We start from the raw sequence: 24,384 nt of genomic DNA on the forward strand, positions 1-24,384 counted from the left end.
TTTATCAGCACCAATTTGTATTATCGATTCTGACCAGACAATTGTTCATTAGCACCAATTTGTATTAACAATTCTTACCAGACAATCGTTCATCAGCTCCAAATTGTATTAGCAATTCTGACCAGACAATTGTTCATCAGCACCAATTTGTATTAGAAATTCTGACCAGATAGTCGTTCATCAGCACCAATTTGTATTAGCAATTCTGACAAGAAAATTGTTCATCAGAACCAATTTGTATCAGCAATTCTGACCAGACAATCGTTTATCAGCACCAATTTGTATTATCGATTCTGACCAGACAGTTGTTCATTAGCATTAATTTGTATCAGCAAATCTGACAAGACAATTGTTCATCAGCACTAAATTGTTATAGGAATTTTGACCAGTCAATGACCATTTGTTTAGAATTACTAAATATTTAAATCAGGTAAGAGATACAATGCATTTCAGTTAATGCTCGAGCAAGTATTTCTAGTTACTGAAAAACAGGCAACCAGTTTTTTATGGTTAATTTGTAAATTTCGTGTTTAAAAAAAGTAAGAAGTTTGAATGCACTTGTTTGTGCACGAAGAAATCTCGTAAACTCTTGGTTACTTTCCCAACTAAGAGAATTATATAAAATTGGGATCAGGAACTCATGCTGTTATTGAAACCGGGTCCTTGGTTCAGAAGTGTGCCATTTTAACTGATATAACCTCTTAGAAATGTCCTTGGGTCTTCCATCCATTATCAATTTCTTACTTTGATATATTTTCCTGCTCATGTGATTTGGCAATTATATATTTTACGAATTCAGGTTAGTGGCCTCCCCGATGGCGCAGTGGTTGCGTCGTCGCCTTGTAATCAAGGGGTCCCGGGTTCGATACCCGATGGAGGTACAAGTGGTTCGGATCCCACTTTAAACTGTAGGTCCAGTCTCGATTAGCCTTACTGTGCATAAAGTGGACTTAAAACACCAAATCAACCAACGAATTCAGGTTAGCCTCAACTGTTTTGTTTGTTTTGTGTGAAATTATTAAGTGTCAATTTTCTTAAGTTAACTGCAACAATCAATGATAATTAGATGATTGATTCATTTGGTTGATTTTACTTTGCATTTCTGCCACTTTTGGCTAATCGCGAAGATGAGGATGAGTGATTCAAACCCGAGACCAGCACCATAATTAGATGAAATATACAAATTCCAGACGGGACTCAAACCTGTACCCTTCGGTGGCAAGAACAAGAGGAATGGTTGCGTGTGCATTGGGTAAAAGGTAGGACTCATTGTCAAAATTCTCTCCCCCATGCCTTTTCTCTACTTCTCTTCCGCACCAAGAGGTCTGGTTGCAGTGTTGCCAGTAGCAAAGCAGAACTTCTACTAAGTTATGTATACATAATCGAATTACCAATTTTATATTACAGTCATGTATTCTTGGTCTCTCTAAATATATTACAATACCGCCCACAGACTGCTCCCTTATATTATCATTAACATGTCGATAATATCTAGGCTTGTTGACAGTTGGCACGACTGATCAGAAGTATGAGGGAAGAGAGGAGAAGTTGCCAACGGTTACCAGTTGCTGGTTCTTAGAGGGTGAGAAGCATTAGAGCGTTACCTTCAGCTGTTTAATAGACAATAGAGAGGCAACACTGCTTCGAACGGACTCCAGAGGGCTGTGAGTAGCGGACTTTTAATTCTAAGCGCCACATTTTCACCTGGTGATGAAAATTTGAACTAGTGTTTTTTCATTAGCATTCTATTTAGTATGGTCTCCATAGTCTATTCACGAAGTTTAACCGAAATCCGTTGCTTCGAACGGACTCCAGAGGGCTGCATCGAGTGAAGGTAACAAGGCTTACAAGTTTCCGGATATTAAGGGGGGAAAGCAGGCGAACTTGCACACAAAAAAAGAGAATACATCAGTTGAAAGAAAAATGCATATAGTCTTTGGCTGAGAACAAATGCTTAAGAGAAAGATGCATAAAAACCCATCAATTGCTTTCTTGATCGATTGATTCATTTGGTTTATTTTACTTCGCTTTTCTGCCACTTTTGGCTAAGAGCGAAGATGAGAATGAGTGATATGATGAAATTGGTGAATGAAGGGACACAAATTTACTTGTGTGGGGCCCCCTATATCTACAATCATTCATACCAGAGTTTCCGGAATCGAACAGGACGGGATTCGAACCGTTGGACCTCTGGGGTCGAAGCACGCTGTGCAATCAACTTGCAGGCCGGCTGATCAATTGATGAATTAAAGTACAATTAGAGATAGAAACAAACACTAACTTGCATCATATGATGCATTTCGGTCTAACCTTCACACAAAAATGCATCAATATATATACAGGGTGTATCAGAAGTGATAGCGCAAACTGAAAGGGTGAAAAGTACCCGATAGTAGAAGCAAAAAAGTCTCAGTAAACTTGGTTTCGCAAATTAACCGTTTGCGAGATAATCCGCCACTGACGTCATTGTTATCATACGCTTGTCATTTTACAAGTGACGTGCCCGTAAGCCTTCCATTCTTTACGGAACGTATGGTTTGTTTACAATGTCCCTTTACAAATAAACCTCGGAGTGCACAAGGAGACAAGCGTACGATGTCTACAGGATCAACGAAGTTAGTAATAGGTTGTGTCATATACAGGGTGATTATAAAGTCCTATGACATTTTTGGGAAATCGGCGACTAATAAGAAAATAAATGGTACTACAGTGCAGAAGAGGCACCAAAACACAAAATTAACGCTTTTCCACATGACCTACACAAAATAAATGATGAGGCTGCACATCAGGAACAGTTAATGGACAACATCCTTTACAACGACGAGGCTACATTCCACGTCTGTGGACATGTGAACCGCTATAATTGTCGAATATGAGGCAATGAAGCCATCGAACGGCAAAGAGACACTCCGAAAGTGAATGTCTGGCTCGGCATCATTAAACAAAAAGTCTATGGGCCATTGTGGAACAAACAATTAATGGAGGCACTTTCCTCGACATGTTACAACTGTTCCTAGAGCCGCAGTTGTTGCATGATGGTATCCTTGGTACAGTGGTCTTCCAACAAGACGGTGCACCGCCCCACTTCGCAACCACTGTTTGAGAGTACCTCAACACCACCTTTCCCAACAGGTGGATACGAAGAGGATCTCTTCGTATGTGGGCATCCCGTTCACCTGACCTTAACTCACTGTACTTCTTTGCTTGGGGTTTTATCAAAGATAAGGTCTACAAAACTAGGGTTGCCAATCTCAAAGTGCTGAAAGAACGCATGCGAGATGACAACTCCGGATATTTTGGCAAAGGTGATTAATGCTGCCATGTCACCGTTGGGACACTTGTTTTGAAATTTATGAAGTTCATATGGAAAAGGGTTAACTTTGTGTTTTGGTGGCTCCTCTGTACTGTAGTACCATTTATTTTGTTATTAGTCGTCGATTTCCCAAAAATGTCACGGGACTTTATAATCACACTGTACAGCGTATATTGATACAGTTGTAGATTAAGTTGTATCTTCTGCAAATATACTGTATAAAGAAACAAACTGCCAGAGTACTAATTGAGGCGAGTGTAGAAATGTCACGTGGCTTTATAATCACCCTGTACAGCGTATACTGATACAGTTGTAGATTGAGTTGTATCTTCTGCAAATATACTGTATAAAGAAACATACTGCCGGAGTACTAATTGAGGACAAAAATTAGTCCTTTCCATCTTTTCCTCCACACTTCTATTTAATACATTTTTTTGTATCACCCCATGAGACGCTAGGCCCTTTCGGACGCGAGGCCCCGGGCGGTCGCCCACCTCGCCCACCCCTTGCTACGCCACTGTTGAAGAATGGACACTCACAAACATCCATGACCAGGCCGAGATTCTAATCCGGGACCCCTGGCGTCTTAGCGCGATGTGCTAACCACTCCGCCACGGGGGCCTAAGTTTCTCCATTGAAAAAACATACGGAATGTGCATATTAATTTTCGTGAAAGCAAAGATCCGTCTATTTATAGACAATCCAGTTGTGTATCAACTTGGCAGAACGCTAAGACACTTACTCCTCATTGCATTTCCAAGAGCTTCCAGTCGTTCCTCTTTTTATGGTCACTTAACAGCATCAATATCTGGAGGAGGGAAAGAGGAGGAAAGGGAAGACAAGGCGCCCAAGCGGCCCAACGAAAACCCATTTGTGCAGGTCGTGGTTCTGGCGTTTTCTTCCAAGTGCAATGGCACCGCTGATTGGCCCGATCGATACGTTTTTCTCTCTCTTTCCTCCCAAGGATTGGTGTTGGCTTGAAACATGCCAAGGTGTACAGATACAGGTGGTTCAATTCGCTGCATTGAACTTGCATTGGTTGACAAGAAATGACGTCAAACATATATTTTAGAAATAACCACTGAATGTTTTTGTACAAGAGATGTAAACCAACATAAGGATGTTTTGACTTGACTTTGTTTAGAACTGCATATCTTGCATTCATGTCCAGATACAGTAAAACCTCGTTAATCCGGATCCCGATAAGCCGGACTTCGCTTAATCCGGACAGAGCAGAATGAAAGGTTTTAAATGTGACTAGAAGTTAACAAGAGAACTTCCCCAAGAAAAGGCAGTCAACCACTGATTAAATTCTTTCCGCAGACTTTGTACTGTACTGTATAGTGTATTTAGGCCTATGCCCTTAATGCACTTTCTACTGTTCATTTACGTTATTTCAGTTAATTCAAACTTTCGTTAAACCGGTCAACTTATCCCCCAATTAGTCTGGATTAACGAGGTTTTACTGTAACTTGAGAATGATTAAATCAAGAAGACTTAGATGGGCAGGCCATTTGGCACGAATTGAAGAGGAAAGAAGAGTTTACAGGATTCTTGTTGGAAAACCTGATGGTAAGAGACCTGTACGAAGGCCAAGACAAGATGGAAAGGGGGCGTTGAGATGGACCTAAAGGAAATCGGTAAGGATGGAAAAGATTGGATTGATATTTCCCAGGATAGGGACAGATGGAAGGCTTGTGTTGCTGCAGCCATAAAGCTTCTGGTTTAACAAGGCTACAGAGTTAGTTAGTTTGGTTTTATAGTTTATATCCAACATTACGTACCGACGTAGTAGTAAGGACAGCGTGCTACGACCTCAAGGCTTCATCAATTTCATATCGTAACTTCTTTTTCTTCGAGACTAGCCAAGGTGGCAGAAAAGGGAAACACAACAAGCCAAATCAATGAAAATCAATAAACTAAAATTACGTTTTGCTTTGTACGAGGGTCACTATTTATATTTTGAGCCTAACAATGAAAAAACAGGAATTTGGCATTGAAAACTGCTTTATTGTTTTTCAAAGTATTCTCCTTTATGGTCAATACACTTTTGCATTCGTTCGAACCATTTATCAAAGCAGTTTTTCCAATCTTCTTGAGACACCTCCATAATATGGTTTTTGAACGCATCAACGGCGTCTTCCGCCGACGAAAATCGTTGTCCACGCAATTTATTCTTGACATTCGGGAACAAGAAGAAGTCATTGGGTGCCAAATCAGGACTGTACGGCGGGCGGATGACCCATCAATTCGATTTTTTGACTGTTCGTAAAGTCGGTTGTTAGACGAGATGCGTGATAGCTGGCATTGTCTTGATGAAGAATGATCCGATGGCGTTTGTTTGTTTTCCGTATTTGACCGAAGACCCCTGGCAAACAAATTGTTGTGTACCATTCCGAGTTGACCGTTCTACGTTCCTCTAAAGGCACAGTTGTCACATGACCAGTTTTCCCGAAAAAACAGGCGACCATTTGTTTCGATGTGCTTCGAGCGCGAACAACTTTTGTTGGATTGGGTTCATCTTGAAACACCCATACAGTCGACTGCTGTTTACGTTCCGGCTCATATGCATATATCCATGATTCGTCACCTGTTACAATCTTATATACGTCTTTTGAAGCACCACGATTGTATTTATTGAGCATTTGTTGGCACCAATTGACGCGAGCGTCTTTTTGAGTTTTTGTCAAATTGTGTGGGATCCAACGAGAACATACGTTTCTCACAGCTAAATGATCATCTAATATTTTATATATGCTGGTGGAACTAATGCCTACGGTTGCCTCAATCTCACAGTATGTCACACGACGATCTTGCAGTATTAGGTTTTGCACAGCATCAATGTTTTCTTGAACAACAACTGCTTTTGGACGACCTTCGCGAATCTCGTCGGTGAGCGAATGGCGGCCACGATTAAATTCGTTATACCAGCGTTTCACAGTGGCAAAGGATGGGGCTTCATCGCCGAATGTGGAAGTAAGTTGATCGATGCACTCTTGTCTTGATAATCCACGTCGAAAATCGTAAAAAATCATCGCACGAAAATGTTCACGAGTTAATTCCATTTTATTGGTGTCGCGCAATCTCCAAGGCAACATAAACAACACAAATCAAGCTATTGACAAAACATTTGAAGTACGTTATGGTCAATAATGCCAGACGATTTCGTGCAAACGTCAAATCGCGCCTAACTTCAATCAGTGTTGCCAAGGCTCAAAATATAAATAGTGACCCTCGTAGCAAGAAATAACGCTATTTATGGAAGAATTATAATGTAGTATTCATTAGTTCTAGAATATCTCTATATTTGTAACGTAGTATTCTGAGTTTACTCAGTAACTTAAAGATAAAGCTTTCCTCAGGGCTGTGAATGCATAGAAAGGGCACCACACATTCCCGATCTCGACCACACTGAAGGTGATGTGATCACAACGCTCCGGCTAGTTTTACCGATTAGAGGTCGGATAACTCCTTTTGTTGGTTAAATTCTCCACATGAAACCATTCAACCGGGAATAGAACCCAGATTCTCCGTATGGCGGTCAGATACTATATCTATTAAGTGACCACGGCTCTTTACATAATTTAAACAATTTTAATTTATAATGCGCTGTTTACCTGATTTCATCCTATTTCTATTATGATAGTGTCTATTTAAACTTTTATATGTTTTATTTATGTATCTATAAACTGTTTATATCATTGTACATACAACTGTTAATATTGTTCAAAGAATTGTAAAAAGGAAATGAGATAGTTAAGTGTAATCTTACTGCAAATCATAAATTATAATGACGCTAATAATAGTATATATATAATCTCAGAAAGTTGTCCATTGCAATAAAAGTGGAACATAAATTACTAAATCCTTACAAAACTATTTAAACTAGATCAGTGGTTCTCATTCTTCGTGAGTCCCAGGCCTAGTAATTTTTTTTGAGTCGATGCCACGATCCCAACAATTTTGTTCGTAGATACCTTCCAATTTCTTACACTTTATCTATTAACTAGCTAATTACCCGTCATTGCCCGGGTATTTATTTATCCCAATCTTCTAGTAGACAGTAAAATAATGAATTCTAACTATAGTGTAAAATGAACTTGGAGTTGAACGGCATTGGGAGTGTCACTATTCATCTTAGCGACCCCGAAAACTATGGATTCCACACTAATATCGGTTGTTTTCGCAACACAAACTCATATCAGCCTGAATGTTAGACAACCCGAGAAACACTATCGTTGTGCGGGATGCATAGAGTCACGGCTGATTTGTGCGGAATTTAATATCGGTCGTTTTCGATTATTTTTACATGTCACGCATATGCGTGCCAGGGTTGTCTTACCCTCACAGTATTTCTTTCCACATTGTAAGTGATATGTGTAACAAGTTTGGTTGAAATCGCTCCAGGCGTTCGAGAGTTATGCCGGAACAAACAAACACACACACACACACACACATACATCCATTTTTATATATATAGAAGATTATTGTGTACCGTTGAAATGATCTATTAATAAATAAATTATGATATAATCATACATTCGATAATATCTAGGCTTGCTGACAAATATATAAATTAATGGTCAACCACTGCATCTAATGAAATATTTCCTCAGGCCGTCATTATTAAATTAATTTGTTAAGTGTTGATTTTCATTGTCATGTTCTATTTTAAACACCGAAAAATTCTAATTATTACTAATTGGAAAATGGACTGATATATTATTATACTCGGAAAACTTTATATATAATATATATATACACATATTATTAATTTGATCTTAATTATGTTGATTGAAGGAAAGCTGTAGTGAGTAATAGTGACTAATTCACCAATTGTGTCCGATGAACACTGTAAGTGGTAGGATGTCAACTTCTCGACGAAACGCTTGTCACATTCACACGCCGAATATTTATATACACGTATAATCAAATCATTAACAAAAATTGCTGCGCAAACTAAAACTGTCGAATTTAGGGGAAAACTTTGTAGTTTGGTAATCATAATTAAAATGTACCTACTCAGGGACGTCTGGAGCCTTTTTGAAGCATCGGGATTGCTATGAAACTTGGTCTAGAAGCTACGGAGACCATGGAAAAAACGAATGCCGACGAAAAGTAGTACCTGGTGGTGAAATTTTGAACTAGTTTTTTTTATCAGAATTCGCTTCCATATGGTCTCCCTACCCTCTACACCAAGTTTCAACGCAATACATTGCTTCGAGCGGGCTCCAGAGGACTATGAGTACCGGACATTTAATTCTAAGCGCCACATTTTCACCTGGTGATGAAAATTTGAACTAGTGCTTTCTCATTAGCATTCTATTTACTATGGTCTCCATAGTCTCTACACGAAGTTTAACCGAAATCCGTTGCTTCGAGCGGGCTCCAGAGGACTATGAGTACCGGACATTTAATTCTAAGCGCCACATTTTCACCTGGTGATGAAAATTTGAACTAGTGCTTTCTCATTAGCATTCTATTTACTATGGTCTCCATAGTCTCTACACGAAGTTTAACCGAAATCCGTTGCTTCGAACGGACTCCAGAGGGCTGCGAGTGGGAGAAATTTAATTATGACCACCCGGTACAAACTGAGAGGGGTGTTATGATTCCAGTCGCCAAACCTTAGTAACCTGCACACAAACCAATCATCATAACCCTCATGAAGATGAGAGGTAGTTGCAGTGTGTTTTGAAATTAGCCTCACTTACACCCACTTGCATATCTGCTTGTTGATTGTCATATGACACCAGGGTGAGAAACAGGGAAAGAATGATGGTAATTACATTGCTGCGTTAATCTCTTAGTGTAGGCAGATGATAACCTAGGGGTTAGGGAGAGGGCATCGCACATATACCCACGCGGAGAGATACAATGACGTACGTTTGCTGAGAGTCAACTGCCAATCATATCTGTGAATGGGTCCAACCACTTAGCTTATGACATTAATCATGTTTTCACCTCTCTCATCTCTACAAATATTTCGCAGTCTCGTTGTTGCTGAGTTATGAAACTGATTATTGCGGAGATTCTCACGTTAATATCATAGAGTTCTGGAACCACATACAGTCAACTCCGCTTATAACGAACCTCTATGGATTCAGATAATTAGCAGAGGAGGAGTCGAGGAAGATGAGATGGGCACGCGTATGAAGCAGAGGCGTGCCTTAATGCTTAAAAGAGTACACCCATTTATGTTTATCGACAGTTCAGGTCGTCCGAGAAAATGGGCCGATCACAAGGATGGAACTGTGAGCTGAAATGTCTGCTTTCATGCGTTCGAAATTAGCATTGGCACATCGTAAGGCTTGTGCTGGATACTCACACAGGAACAAAACATAGCACGGACTGAAAGTCTATCAGGACTTACCTGAACTCTCCTACAACAACCACCGTATAGTCCGGATCTGGTGCCATCCATATTTTAGGGCCGATAAAAGATTTGCTCTATCCAACGGAGTTTGTGTCTGTGGAAAATAAATACGAGGCATAACTTTAGAATGGAGCCTAGTACATAGACTAAATTATTCAGACGTACAATAACAGATGATGGATGCTACTTCAGAGCATTAAACACAAGAATTTACAATCGAAGAACAACACCGAGGATTGTGTTGACCGTGAATCTATACGCCAGAGACTCTTTACCCTACAAGGATGTAGTTTGTCACCGGGTGGGTGAGGGTGGGCTCTGGCCCACCATGAAAGTTTCAAAATCAGTGAAGCAAGAATCACACATAAACAGACAGGGATGGAGAGAGATAATGTATACACAGAATGAGGAGGAAATAAAAAGCGATAGTGATGGATAGAGAAACAAAGATATAGTGAGCCAGAGAAATAAAGATAGATAAAGTGATAGAGAAACATTTAGAGATAGGAAGTCATGGAGGAGAAAAGATAGAACGTGTGATTGAGAAATAAAAGAGAAAATTATAGAGAAATAAAAAAAAGGCCTCTTGAAGATCAATACACGAAATCTCAGTGAACGGACAACAATTGGAGGACATTGTGACGTGGCCAGTTCACAAGTTTTTGTTGTTAACCATTTCGGCATTTCTTACAAGGTTGATCCGCTCCTACTGCTACAAGATTATTTCGCTCCGTCGAAGGGTGCATCTCGGTAACCTTAACACATACCAACATGAAACTTTCTATCATGCAAACTGAAGATCACATACCTACCTAGAGAATAAGGTGCAGTAAAGTGAGATAGGCAGTGTGAAGGTACCGTCACACATTATCGATCTCGTCCATACTGGAGATGTTATCAGGGAAACTACAATTTTGTAAAATCCTTTACAGGTTTTCCAAACCAAGAACCAGGATTTTCCAGGCCAGGAAATTATTGCAATTCATGTATTTAAACATGTGTACAAGAAGGTCACTACATTTTAGAATCCTACTTAACCAAGTTCTTAGAACATTCACTTCACATGTTAAAAGTAATATCAAGATGGGAAACTGAACACAAATTGACTGTTGGAAAGGGGCATCCAGGGCAATCTCTTACGTTATATTTGCCACGTGTTGACTAATGGTAAACAAAGAATTCATCACAACAACTACAGCATAAATAATACATAATTATAGTAAATTTTAGTAATATATGAACTAATCCTAATATGCTAGGGTCCGGGACATTATGTTATAACATATTTTTGATTTGGCTTCGGATCTAATATTGGGTTCAGATCTTTACATATCTGATTAAAATCAGCCGAAATAGACAAACTTGGCAAAGCATATTTTGACATATTTTACCAATTTCGCGTATTTACAACATATTTCTTCAATTTTGTTGTAATAAGACATATTTCTGTATAATTTCGTAATTCTCTCGCACATAATCGGTTATCTCATAATTTTTTTCTTCGTAGCTTTAGCACAACGGATAGTTCATATTGTCGATGGCAGGATATGGAAAGGCAGGAAGAAAGGTGCCGTCTTTTCTTAGTACAGAACAATAATACCCCACTTTTTTTTATCCCGCCGACAATTGATAGCCATGCAAACATTATTGAGGAAAAAAGTTCTCTCTCATTGTTGCACGGGAAGTAAAGAAGTTTCGTTCTCATTTCTTTGCCTTTTTCGTTTTTCACAAAAATCAGTCAAAATTAAAAATAACATTCGGTACATTACAGCCCCTACTCTACTCTATTGGGTATGGGAGAAATTCGAGAGTATTGTTACAGCGCCTTGAATAACGTAGTGTGGAAAACGACCCAAGAAACTGGTTCCCGAGACGATGACAAGTAGATGGCAGTGCGATCGACCCAGGTGCTAATTTTGTTATGAAAGTAATGCGGCTTAGTTAGTTTTTGGAATATATTGTGTAGATTTGTTTCTCCAGAAAGGCGGTAAGTGAATTGATGGAAACAGTTATATTTGTGGAGTGATTTGCAGTCACGAAATGGCATTAATTTGGAAAGAAAAGTAAAATAAAATTAATAAATAAATAGCATGCGTAACACAAGAAGAAACATCGCAATGTGATTCCGGACGTCAGGTCTTGGACTGTGTATTAGAGTTTATTTTTCTATGTTATTAGAATATAAATAGTATCCTGAAAGATATTTCATACCGAGGCGACAAACCACAAATGTCGCTTGAAAGCGAGCAGTCGGAAATCAATGCAGCCTTTCGAACCGTAGGGACAAAAGCTCTGACTGCACCGTTTCCTCAAGGAGATTTTAGACCAAAGCGACACGCGACAAACGATACGAGGATTTCACACCAAAGCGACACGGGTCATTCGGTCCAAGGCAACTTTCATACCGAAGCGACACATGTTACTTGGAAAGGAGCCAATCAAGAGCAACATTTCACATCGTAGCGGCATGACGGGAAGCACAGGCCAGCGTTCGGTTGGTGAAATCCTCAAGCGATAAGTGTCGCGTGCCGCTTGTCGCTTTGGTGCGCAATCTCACTAAAGCAAGACACTCATTGCATCGCGTATGCGCGAACAACAAACCACGGCAACATGTTGCAAGGTATTGAGGAAATGGCTCAGTCTGAGCGACGCAGAAGCGACAAAGCGACACGTGTGGCTTATCGTGTCGCCTAGATCTGTTGTTGTAATGTGCGGTTTATCGTGTCGCCTATCTGTTGTTCGCAAGCAACGCTTGCTAATAGACTGAAGGCACCATGTCGCTTGTCACTTAGTTTTGAACTCCCCCTGCAGCGCGTCGCTTCGGTCTCAGCACCCATCCTTTAAGGAGCTTTCCGACCGAAGTAACAAGTAGCACGCGAATACGCTATATGAACGTGTCGTTTGCTCCTTGGACCCTCATGTGCAATGAATGCTATTTTACAGCCTGGAAGTGTGTGTCACCAGTGTGACAGTGTGAACATCCCGTGTCGCTTGTCCCATTGGTTTGAAAGTTGCCTTACACTCATGTCGATGCCACTAAGAAAGTTTTGTGGGGTTTCCCTTGTCGTTTCATGCAATCATCATTATTATCATCGCCGCGATTAGTTTAAAGCGGAAGAAAAGAGACAGTAAATATCAAAAATACAAATGCTTCAGTGTGTATATCTTTAAAAGAAATTATGATGATGATGATAATAATAATGAACCTAATTCATACACAAAAATTTAGTTGCCAAGAGCATTCCACGCGTATTTTTTCTCCCGTATTATTAATAAAGTATGACGATAACAGGACGTGGTCGACTGTCTAGAATGTTCGTTAATATCTTCGCGACCACTGTACGAAATATCATAGCAATTATCACATTCATAGAAATGCTTCATGTAAAAGAATCAGACGTTGCACTCCATTTACTTCCATTATAAGCAGTCGAACACCAAGCACCGGGGTCAACACCAGCGCCTCTAGCGGATCATTTTCGAGTGGAACCAGCCAGAGAGCACAGAAGCATGCCGTTTTCCACACTACGTTATTCTAGGCGCTGTAGTACTGTTGTACATATTTTTGACTTTACTGGGAATATTTCTGCATTTTTCTGACATATTTGTAATTTTTCATTACATATTTTCCAATTTATATGACATAATTACATACATATTTTACAGTTTTATAGGACATAAATTCCCGGGCCCCAATCAAACACAATCCAAAGTTGCAACAAGAAAGTGGTGAATCAAACACAATCCAAAGTTGCAACAAGAAAGTGGTGAATGACAATAGCCATTTACTGTAGTGATTTCTATTTGAAAATAGTTTAAAATATGACCCCCTTTGCTCCATTAATTGATTGGTGTGGATAATCCGTGTCGTTCCCCAAGAGGAACTGGGATCATTTGAGGGTCGTAGCTCAGTTCATCATTCATCCCCTATAATGGCGCACTCGTTGTTCATGTAGAGCTTGGCTTTGATATGCGAGAGGTAACTAACACAGCAATGAATGGCATGACAAAACACTTGAGTTCTAAACCCTTAAAACTGGATCAGCGTGGCTAGTGAAACGGTATACTTGTGTCTGTATAGTAGCTGAAGTTCTGCGAAGAATGGTTATGGTCGTGACTGTACGACTCGCTCCAGCACATTCTTCCTCGAATCGTACCACTGCCTCTCTCTCTGCAATGATCGTAACTGACTGATCTCTCACCCCCGTTCTCCCAGACATTTATTCCGATGGAATTTACTCAATAATGCCGACTCAGTTGCCTGTAGTTTCTTCCTTGATTGCAATTGTTTTCACCTGTTTACAATGATGGCGATCAAGGAAGCTCGGCAATGTCTGACAAGGCATTCCTCAGATGTTTCTAGATATTTCCTGTCTGGAAAAGTAATGACTAAATGTATGGGATTTGGAGTTCTCTGTACTTAATATTTTCAATGATTTTATATCAGTGGCGTATAATGAGTCCAAGATCTGGGCTATCTCAGTATGTCACGTGGTCCTAGGCTATGAATAGAAATAAATTCACCAACTCCTAAATCAGGTTGCCAACTCATAGGAAATCAGGTTGCCAACTCATAGGAAATCAGGTTGCCAACTCATAAGAAATCAGGTTGCCAACTCATGGGAAATCAGGTTGCCAACTCATAGGAAATCAGGTTGCCAACTCATAGGAAATCAGGTTGCCAACTCATAAGAAATCAGGTTGCCAACTCTTAGGAAATCAGGATGCCAACTCATGGGAAATCAGGTTGCCAACTCATAGGAAATCAGGTTGCCAACTCATAGGAAATCAGGTTGCCAACTCATAAGAAATCAGGTTGCCAACTCATAGGAAAACAGGTTGCCAACTCATAGGAAAACAGGTTGCCAACTCATAGGAAATCAGGTTGCCAACTCATAAGAAATCAGGTTGCCAACTCATAAGAAAGCAGATTGCTAACTCCAGAATCAGCATCACCAACTCACTGATATGAATAATAATATTTACAATTTCTGATCGATTTTTCTCCTGTATTTTATTCTCTAGATTTAGGGCTTAGCATACAGCCTTGCCAGCCTAGAATATACGCTCCTGTTTTATATATTGTTACGAATTTTACTTCAATTTTATGCAACTTTTGGCTAATCGCGAAGATGAGAATGAGTGAAATTGATGAAGGGACACTCACAAACACCCATGTCTAGGCCTGGATTCGAACCCGGGACCTCCCTTTCCTCGAGTATTTAATGGAATTTCTACTATAACTATCGACAATATTCAGTATATCAAACTGAAGTGTACAGAGTTCACAACAATTTAAAAACCTTATTCTTGGCCTTTATTTCTCAGTTCAAAAACCTACTAGTGCACTACTACTAAAAAATGTTAATTTTCACAGTAAACAACCATGATATTTTCACGACTTTTCCAGAGAAAGTAAATTCCCTGACTTTTCCAGAGAAAGTAAATTCCCTGACTTTTCCAGAAAAAGTAAACTCCTAACTTTTCCAGAAAAAGTAAATTCCCTGACTTTTCCAGAAAAAGTAAACTCCCTGACTTTTCCATAAAAAGTAAATTCCCTGACTTTTTCAGAAAAAGTAAATTCCCTGACTTTTCCAGAAAAAGTAAACTCCCTGACTTTTCCAGAGAAAGTAAATTCCCTGACTTTTCCATAAAAAGTAAATTTCCTGACTTTTCCAGAAAAAGTAAAATCCCTTAATTTTCCAGGATGGTAGACACCTTGGTTATGATTTAAAGTTGTCGCTGGTACTGTGAGGGGTAATAATGATTCACTCTTGATTTTCTTGTGTTTGCAGTTTCCGTCTGCGCTGCGAGCTCTTCTCAAACACTCACTGCCATGAGACTCACTTCAAGATTCACCGTCCTAGTCCCAACAATCGTGCTTCTCATCACTGGTAAGTCAAAGCTAAGATATATTTCCTAATTTGCTACATTTTCCTGCATATAATGTAACTTTTTCAGGAATTCTGGACGAAAGAAGGTTACGACCCAACCAACCCACACTTGGGCATCAAGGCAGAGGTTCTATTTGTCACATCTTGCATGAGTACTGTGTCTGCATATTGAGGTTACTTAACGACACATTTGTGCTTCTCTAGCCAAATCGTGACGATGAGGATGCTGGAACTTTAAGAGTCGAACACTACTTCTGAGACGAGTAGTTCAACATGACCTTCTTTAAAAAAATTGGAAATTAAGCAACTAACTCTGTAATAATAACAAACCCGTTGGAAACATTTCAGCCATGATATTAGAAAAATTAAATCGAGAAGTGGATAGGGTATGTAGTAGAAAATTTTACAGGATTCTTCTTGGGAAATCTGATGGCAAGTAACCTATAGCAAGGCCAAGACGAAGATAGTAGGATAATATTAATGTGAACCTGAAGGAATTTGGTAAGGATGATGAAGATTTAATTGATCTTGCCTAGGATGGTATGCACGTTAAACTGACCTGTTTAATGCATACAAACCTTAAAGGACGTGCGCAGTGGAAATTTTCGCCTTAAAGGTCTACTTATTTGCTATGGGGCAGCTATGCTATTAGAAAGTACTGATAACACACTTTTCCAACTTAGGCGAGTTTATTCACATAATGTGCAAGCACAATTAAACTACAATAACGAAAGATTGTTCGATGATAAACTCCCTGAAATGAATCTTGTCGTATCACTTGGTCAGTTTGATGGGTATTAGTTTAACTAAATAATAATAATAATGAACTAAATATGTTTAGTTACTGTCAAGTCACTTCTCCACGTAGTATAGACGAGAAATATGAACAAAATATAATTTTAGTGCGTGAGTGCAAGTTCAAACTTAAAACATTACGGAAAGCACTTATCCTTCTCCTCCATATCGTGGTTCCTCGGACGGACACCTTCACAAAGTGTCTACCTAGAGGAAGCCAACTTCCTCTCCCTGGGTCAGAATCCAAAATGCACTGCCTTAAGGCCTGCGAGTTCGCATCGAGGCTTCCTTGTTACGTCATTGCGTAACCGATTCTGTTGACCACTACGGTCCATAATGGGAACAGGCTGGAAACATACACGTTGCTGCGTTAAAAAACCTTCGGGTTTAGGATTGCCATAGAGTTAGTTATTGAAAATTGCACCGTGCCAAGAAGACACTTACGTCAAAAGGATAAAGTCTGCGCTGCTCTATCACAGGACTGGGCCTACAGTTTAAAGTTGGACCAGAACCACTCTACCAGGTGCCTTCCAGAGGGGATCGAACCCGTGACCGTTTGACTACAATGCAATAGGATTATCGCTACACCAAGGCAATGCGGAGGTATATTTGTCGCTGCGGACACTGATAAAAAAGGTGAAGTGCTCCCCTGTGCTTTGCACCAGCCATGAAGACGCATAGGGGGTGTGGAGTTAGGGCCCCACACTTTCTTGCCGAAGGTGGGGAGGTGATGTGATCAGCACCACGCCCCTAGCCGCCTTTACCCTCCAGAGTTTCCTCCTGGTACCCACTTTATACGACGCTGGTTGGGCCCCGGAGCCGCTTGAACAGGTGGAAAAAATCCCGCCGGGTATCGAACCCGGGTCTCTCGCATGGTAGTCAGACGCCTCCGACTGTAGAGACTGGGCAACACCAGAGCAACTTTAAGAAGAAGCACTGTTGGAAGAGATCCCACCTTAGATCAGTCGGCATCGAACCAAAGTTTCCCGCTTCCCAACGCCCTGCCATGGCTCAACAACTGAACGATTAGATATTGTCACTAACGAATGTGGAGGCACGTAGTGGTTCGAATTCCACATTAAACTGTAGGTCCAGTCCCAATTAGCCTTTCTGAACATCCATCTCGCACATCGTTATTTGCTGCAAGGGCTGTACCATACGTACAACGTTGTTTTTTAAGTGACTTATGTTAAATCTTATGTTTGAGTGCAGGCGTAGTCCAAAGGAGAATTAGTGTTCCAAAAATCCGCACGAATTTCGAAGGGTTAAGCGTAAAAATCCAGAGTAGATCGGCCCTTGAACCTAGAACTCCCTTCGCTTAGAATTCTACATTATACAGTATACGGTACTGCAAGGTTCATTGTTACTGAGAAAGGTATTGAAACACACACAGTGTTCCCATGCCTCATCATTACTAATGGACAACTTACATTATTAATTGTGTAAATGATCTAACGACATGTACACTGACCTTGTCCCGCATAAAGCGGTTCTGGGGCTCACCCAGCCTCAAATCAATTGGTACCTGGGCCAACCCTGGGGTGTAAAGGCGACCGGGGCGTGGCGCCAATCACATTACCTCCAAAATGGGCGAGATCGAGAATGTGTGGTGCTCTATCCCCACATCCCCTACATGTATTTTCATGGCACCTTTACCTTCCATTTACTTTTTATGAATTGGTAACGTTTTTTGCGTCCGTGTACACAAACAGAGTGTTTCAGAAGGCTCTAAGAAATTTAAATCATTAACAATTGAAAAACGGTTGAAGATAGCAACTTTGGTTTTCTGCATTGGGACAACTCAAAAAGCCGTTTTGTCTCCGATCTACGGTTTACAATGACACTAGAAACTTATTCGATGCCTTCCTAACTTGTCCGATCGTTCACTTCTTTTCCTGCTAAGAACACTACCGGTCACCATAAAATGTTTGCACCAAGGCTTAATGCTGCTTAGAAATGGAGGATCCTGCTGATATCTTGTTCTGAAGTCTCTGAATACACATACGGCGTTGCTACGACTAAAACTGAAATTTAGCGGAGAATACGAAAACTTTGTGAGTTTATTGCTATGTGGAATACCATAAAGTGATTTCATCGATAGTTTTTATTTATACAGTAAAACCTCGTTAATGCGGACCCCGATAAGCCGGACTGGCAAAAGACAAAAGGCCAAAAAAAGCAGAATGCAAGGTTTTAAATGTGGCTAGAAGGCATTCGCCATATTGCTCCGTAACGGATACGAATACGTACATCCAACGTCCATGGGAGAACTTCCCAAGGAAAAGGCAGTCAGCCAGTGATGAAATTCTGTTTACGTACTGCATTGTCGTATTGCTTTACATTTTACTGTACTGTATAGTGTGTTTAGGCCTATACCCTTTAAATACACCATAATAAACGTGTTGTTGCTATAAACGGAGTTTTAATGCACTTTCGACTGTTCTTTTATGTTATTTCAGTTAATCCGGACTTTCAAAACAGGTCAACACATTAGTTCGGATTAACGAGGTTTTACTGTATTTATTTACCTAAAGTTTCAGATACAGTACTCAATGTAAGAGCAGAAAAACAACAACAACGAAACAAAACAATACAAAATGACAGAGATAAACATTACAAAGTCACGCATACATTCTTAACAATTGTCGGAAACTATATTCTGGCAAGAAAAAGGGATAGCCTTGTAGTAATATTGTGAAAGAGTTTTACGTTGCGGGTTGACCGTGTGGGTACTCGTAGATTAATTTGGTTGATAAGAAATTCGGTCTAAATTTTACCATTTATGTATACATTTCATGTCTGCTAGTTCGCGACGAGCTTATTATTATGTATTTAAGCTTACATACATTACGGAATGTCGTCGCTCAGTGTTAAGGGAATATTTGCTTGTGGGTGAGGGAATTTTTTATTTAAACATATTTATTATTTAGAAAAGTATAATTTTACATATTTTTTTGTGTACCTATTATTGTGTCTTTCTAATTCTAATGCAGGAGACGACGTTCATATGAAGTTAACAGCTAGAAGAAATTCACCCCCCCCCCAAAAAAAAACAGTACAGCAGTACTCCATTTGCAATATGAGAAATATTTAATTAATTATTTTATTCTGTGACAATACTTTGAATCGGCTACACGGCATGCACTTGCGCGATTCTTGAAGTGAAGTGCAACGAAATGGCAAAGCTGTGGAAGTCACCTGCAGCCTGCGGAGTCTGAGATTGACCGCACCTGGGCATATGTCATGCACCCGTCTACCATATTAGGAGTGCGAAATAATAATTAATCTCTGGAAGCATATTGGAGGTACATACGCCAAACTTCTGGAATTTGATCATATGCGTTATATCAATTTTCTGCAATTTCATTGAATTTGTAATTATATATTTCAAGTTTGCACGTTTCCCTAAAATGCCAATTTTTGAAGCATCTAGTAAAAATATGCATTTGATTTTTTCTACAGAGGTGCAGAAATAATTAAATTTCAAGTACCAAAATCTTAAAATTATATGTACAGTCGTGTGTGTGTGTGTGTGTATATGTGTGTATATATATATATATATGTATATATATATATATATATATATATATATATATATATATATATGTATATATACACATATGTATGTATATGTATGTATGTGTGTGTATGTGTGTATATATAATCTTGTGTAGTAGTAGTTGTGCATTTGTGTTTTATCTTGTGTAGTGGTTGTTATGTGTTTGTGTGTCTTGTGCAGTAGTTGTGCTGTGTAGTGTTTTTGGGTTTGTCTTGTGTAGTAGTTGTAGTGCCTAGTGTGTTTGTGTTTATTTTGTGTAGTAGTTATGCTGTATAATGTGTTTCTGTTTGTCTTGTGTAGTATCGGTGGTGTGTATGTATGTGTCTTGTGTTGTAGTTGTGCTGTCTAGTATGTATGTGTAGTAGTTGTGCTGTCTAGTATGTTGGTTTTGTCTTGCGTAGTAGTTGTGCTGTCTAATTTGTTTGTGTTTGTCTTGTGTAGTAGTTGTGGTGTGTTTGTGTTTATATTTTGTTGTAGTTGTGATGTGTTTGTGTGTGTCTTGTGTAGTAGTTGTGCTGTCTAATGTGTTTGTGTTCGTCTTGTGTAATAGTTCCTCCATTCATATTGGGGGTTAGGCGTAGAGCTGACAACTCTGCACTGTAAAAACACATGTCAAGAAACAACAATATAAGGCCATGGATGTTCCCAAGGTAAAATATTCCGGAGGTAAAATAGTCCCCCGTTCGGATCTCCGGGTGGGGACTACTTTGGGAGGTCTCTGGACTAAGGATAAGATCTACGTTAGGAAGAAGGATATTAAATTAGGCACCTGGAATGTTCTGAGCCTTTACCGGCCTGGGGCATTTCAGTGTACAGTTAATGAGATAGTTAAGTATAAATTAGATGTAGTAGCTGTCCAGGAAGTTAGGTGGCCAGGAGAAGGGAATTGTAAAACTAAAAATTATACTTTTTTCTATGGTGGTACTGAAAATCATAATTTTGGAACAGGCTTTTTCATAAATAATAGAATTATATCGGCTCTTAAAACAGTAGAATTTATTAATGATAGGATATCATATGCAGTTTTACAGGGTAGGTGGTGTAAAGTTATTTTAATAAACATACATGCACCAACGGAAGATAAAGATGATAATACTAAAGATGATTTTTATGCAGAGTTAGAACAGGTCTTTGATAAATTTTCTCAGTATGATATGAAAATTCTGTTAGGTGACTGTAATGCACAAATTGGCAAAGAAGAGACATTTAAACCCACGATTGGTAAAGAAAGTCTTCATGAATTAAGTAATGATAATGGTATAAGATTGATTACTTTTGCAACCTCAAAGAATTTAATTGTGAAAAGTACCACTTTTAAACATAAAGATATCCATAAATATACCTGGTCTTCCCCAGATGGTAAAACTCACAATCAGATAGATCATATTCTCATTGATAAGAGAAGGCATACTAGTATAATTGACGTTCGTACACATAGAGGTGCTGACTGTGCTAGTGACCATTATTTAGTAATTGCTAAATTAAGAGAAAGACTCTCAGTGATAAATCATAAGCAACAAAATCTAAAAGTTCTAAAATTTGATACAGGAAAGTTTACTGATGTAAGAATTAAGAAAGATTACCAAATTAAACTGTCAAATAGATTTGATGTTTTGCAGGATTTAAATGATGATGAAAATATAAATGAAACAGACGTAAATAAGAATTGGGAGCACATACGTAATGCAATAGAATCAGCAGCTAAAGAAAGTATAGGATACCATAAACCGAGAAAAAGTAAGCCATGGTTTGATAATGAATGTCATAATCTAATAGAAATAAGAAATCAGACTAGACTTAGGTGGTTAAATAACTCTGATGATACAAATCTAAACAATTATAATAGAATAAAGCGAGAAGTTAACCGCACGTTTAGAAGTAAAAAAAGAGATTACTTGAAAACCAAAATTAACGAAATTGAAACAAACAGCAAAAATAAAAATATCAGAGATTTATATAAAGGTGTAAATGAATTTAGAAAGGGGTGGCAACCTAAAGCAAACTTGATAAAAGATAAAGATGGTGATTTTCTAGCTGACCCAAGTGATATTCTAAATAGATGGAAGAATTACTTTAATGACCTTTTAAATGTCCATGTAGGAGATAAATCAGAAGTGAATGAAGTACACACAGCAGAACCTTTAGTTCCAGAACCCAACTTGACTGAAGTTAAAGATGCTATTAAAAGGCTAAAGAATAACAAAGCACCTGGCATTGATTTAATACCAGCTGAGTTAATTAAATATGGTGGAAATTCATTAATGTATCAAATTCATAAATTAATCTGTTTAATATGGAATAAAGAAGAAATCCCTCAACAGTGGAAAGAATCCATAATTGTTCCTGTGTTTAAAAAAGGTGATAAAATGAACTGCAATAATTACCGTGGAATTTCTCTAGTCTCAACAACATATAAAATATTATCTAACATTCTTTTAACAAGACTAACCCCATATGCTAATGAAATTATAGGTGATTATCAATGTGGATTTAAACGTAACAGATCAACTACAGATCAAATTTTTCACATCAGACAGACACTTGAAAAAAAGTGGGAATATAATCAAAATATCCATCAGCTATTCATTGATTTCAAAAAAGCATATGATTCAGTCAAAAGAGATAAACTATATAATATATTAGTTGAGTTTGGAATACCTAAGAAGCTTGTTAGTATGATAAAAGTATGCACCAGTGAAACAGAAAGTAAAATTCGTGTGGGTATTAATATGTCTGACAAATTTACAATTCATGATGGGTTAAAACAAGGAGATGCATTATCTCCATTGCTCTTTAATTTTGCCTTAGAATATGCTGTTAGGAAGGTAAAAGAAACTAAAGAAGGACTAAAATTAAATGGTGTGACTCAGTTGTTAGCATATGCAGATGATGTAGACTTACTGGGGGATGATGTGAATACAATTAAGAATAATGCTAAAATATTTTTCAAAACTGCTAAAGAAATAGGTTTGGAAGTTAACAAAGAGAAAACTAAATATATGCTTACAGGCCGAAACCAAGTGTTAGGTAATAATCAAAATCTAATTATTGATAACAACTCGTTTGAACCAGTTTCCAAATTCAAATACTTAGGAGTAATATTAACAAATGAAAATTATATTAAAGAGGAAATAAAAAGTAGGCTTAATTCAGGAAATGCATGTTACTTCTCTCTTCATAAACTTTTGTCTTCTCGTTTAATATCTAAGAAACTGAAAGTTAAAATATACAAAACAGTAATTTTGCCTGTAGTATTATATGCATGTGAAACTTGGTCCCTTACATTGAAAGAGGAACATAAATTGAGAGTATTTGAAAATAAGATCCTTAGGAAAATATTTGGACCTAAAAGGGATGAGGAGACAGGTGAGTGGAGAAGGTTACATAATTTAGAACTACATAATTTGTATTCATGTCCAGATATTATTAGAATAGTTAAATCAAGAAGACTTAGGTGGGCAGGCCATGTGGCACGAATGGGAGAGGAACGAGGAGTTTACAGGATTCTTGTTGGGAAACCTGATGGTAAGAGACCTGTAGGAAGGCCAAGACGAAGATGGAGGGACAACGTTGAGATGGACCTAAGGGAAATCGGTAGGGATGGAAAAGAGTATATAGAACTTGCTCAAAATAGGGAAACATGGAAGGCCTGTGTTGCTGCAGCCATGAACCTTCGGGTTTAAGAAGGCTAGAGAGTTAGTTAGTTAGTTAGTTCGCGACGAGTATATGGTGGCTGGATATTCAAGACAGGAATAATATAGTTTTTTTGAAGTGTCTCAGGGAAGATATTCTATAGCGAGCAATGACTTATTATTGACTGAAATCCGTCACAGACTTGCGGAACACCCTGTATGGTTACTAACGAACGTATTGTTAAATTAACGGATTTCTTTCAATGTTTCTACACACAACACGCACGTGACTCTCCAAAAGCTTCTGTGTGAAAGAAAGATGCATTTATTAAAGTGTGGAGATGATTTTCCTCTTCGCGCGTGAAGAAAAAGCTCCTATCGATTTCTGCGACGTCCTAATTTCGCGAATCTAAACTGGACATTAAGGACGGTGAAGGAGAGACTTGAAAGCGCCCCCTCAACCTCTTCAGTGGCTAACTGCACTCTGTTTTAATGATATGTCCAGCAATCCCCGCGAGATGAAATGTAATAAACTGACCGAGCTCAGCATCTGTATGGTGAGAACACCTTGTACACTCCGCGTCAGAAGTGGTTGATTCACGCAACAGCGGAAACCACTATTTCTTAAATCGGTCACTTGATGAATTATTGTCTAGTGGAAACTTTTCGTGCTGGGGTCAATCTTTATCTGCCTTTCGTTGTCCCTTACCTGTACTTCCACGTCATAGCAATTGTTTCTGAGTTTATGCAAGTAAGTGATATTGCGAGTGCCAGAGAAAATTAGACACTTGTGTTTAAAGATGGCTTAAAAGTGG

At 38.8% G+C, this 24,384-nt stretch overlaps 1 protein-coding gene across 1 annotated transcript in view; it reads left to right on the forward strand.

Moving 5' to 3' along the window:
* LOC145981900 (chordin-like protein 1) overlaps window positions 1–24,384 on the forward strand; it is a 172,186-nt gene that overhangs the window by 3,853 nt on the left and 143,949 nt on the right. The window contains exon 2 of the mRNA XM_083115395.1: window positions 15,485–15,583. Coding sequence (XP_082971521.1) covers window positions 15,526–15,583 — 58 coding nt within the window. The 5' untranslated portion in view covers window positions 15,485–15,525. The remainder of the gene's footprint in view (window positions 1–15,484; window positions 15,584–24,384) is intronic.

The sequence above is a fragment of the Lepisma saccharinum genome, chromosome 30 (assembly GCF_977018435.1).
Source record: "Lepisma saccharinum chromosome 30, izLepSacc3.1, whole genome shotgun sequence".
Lineage (NCBI taxonomy): Eukaryota > Metazoa > Arthropoda > Insecta > Zygentoma > Lepismatidae > Lepisma > Lepisma saccharinum.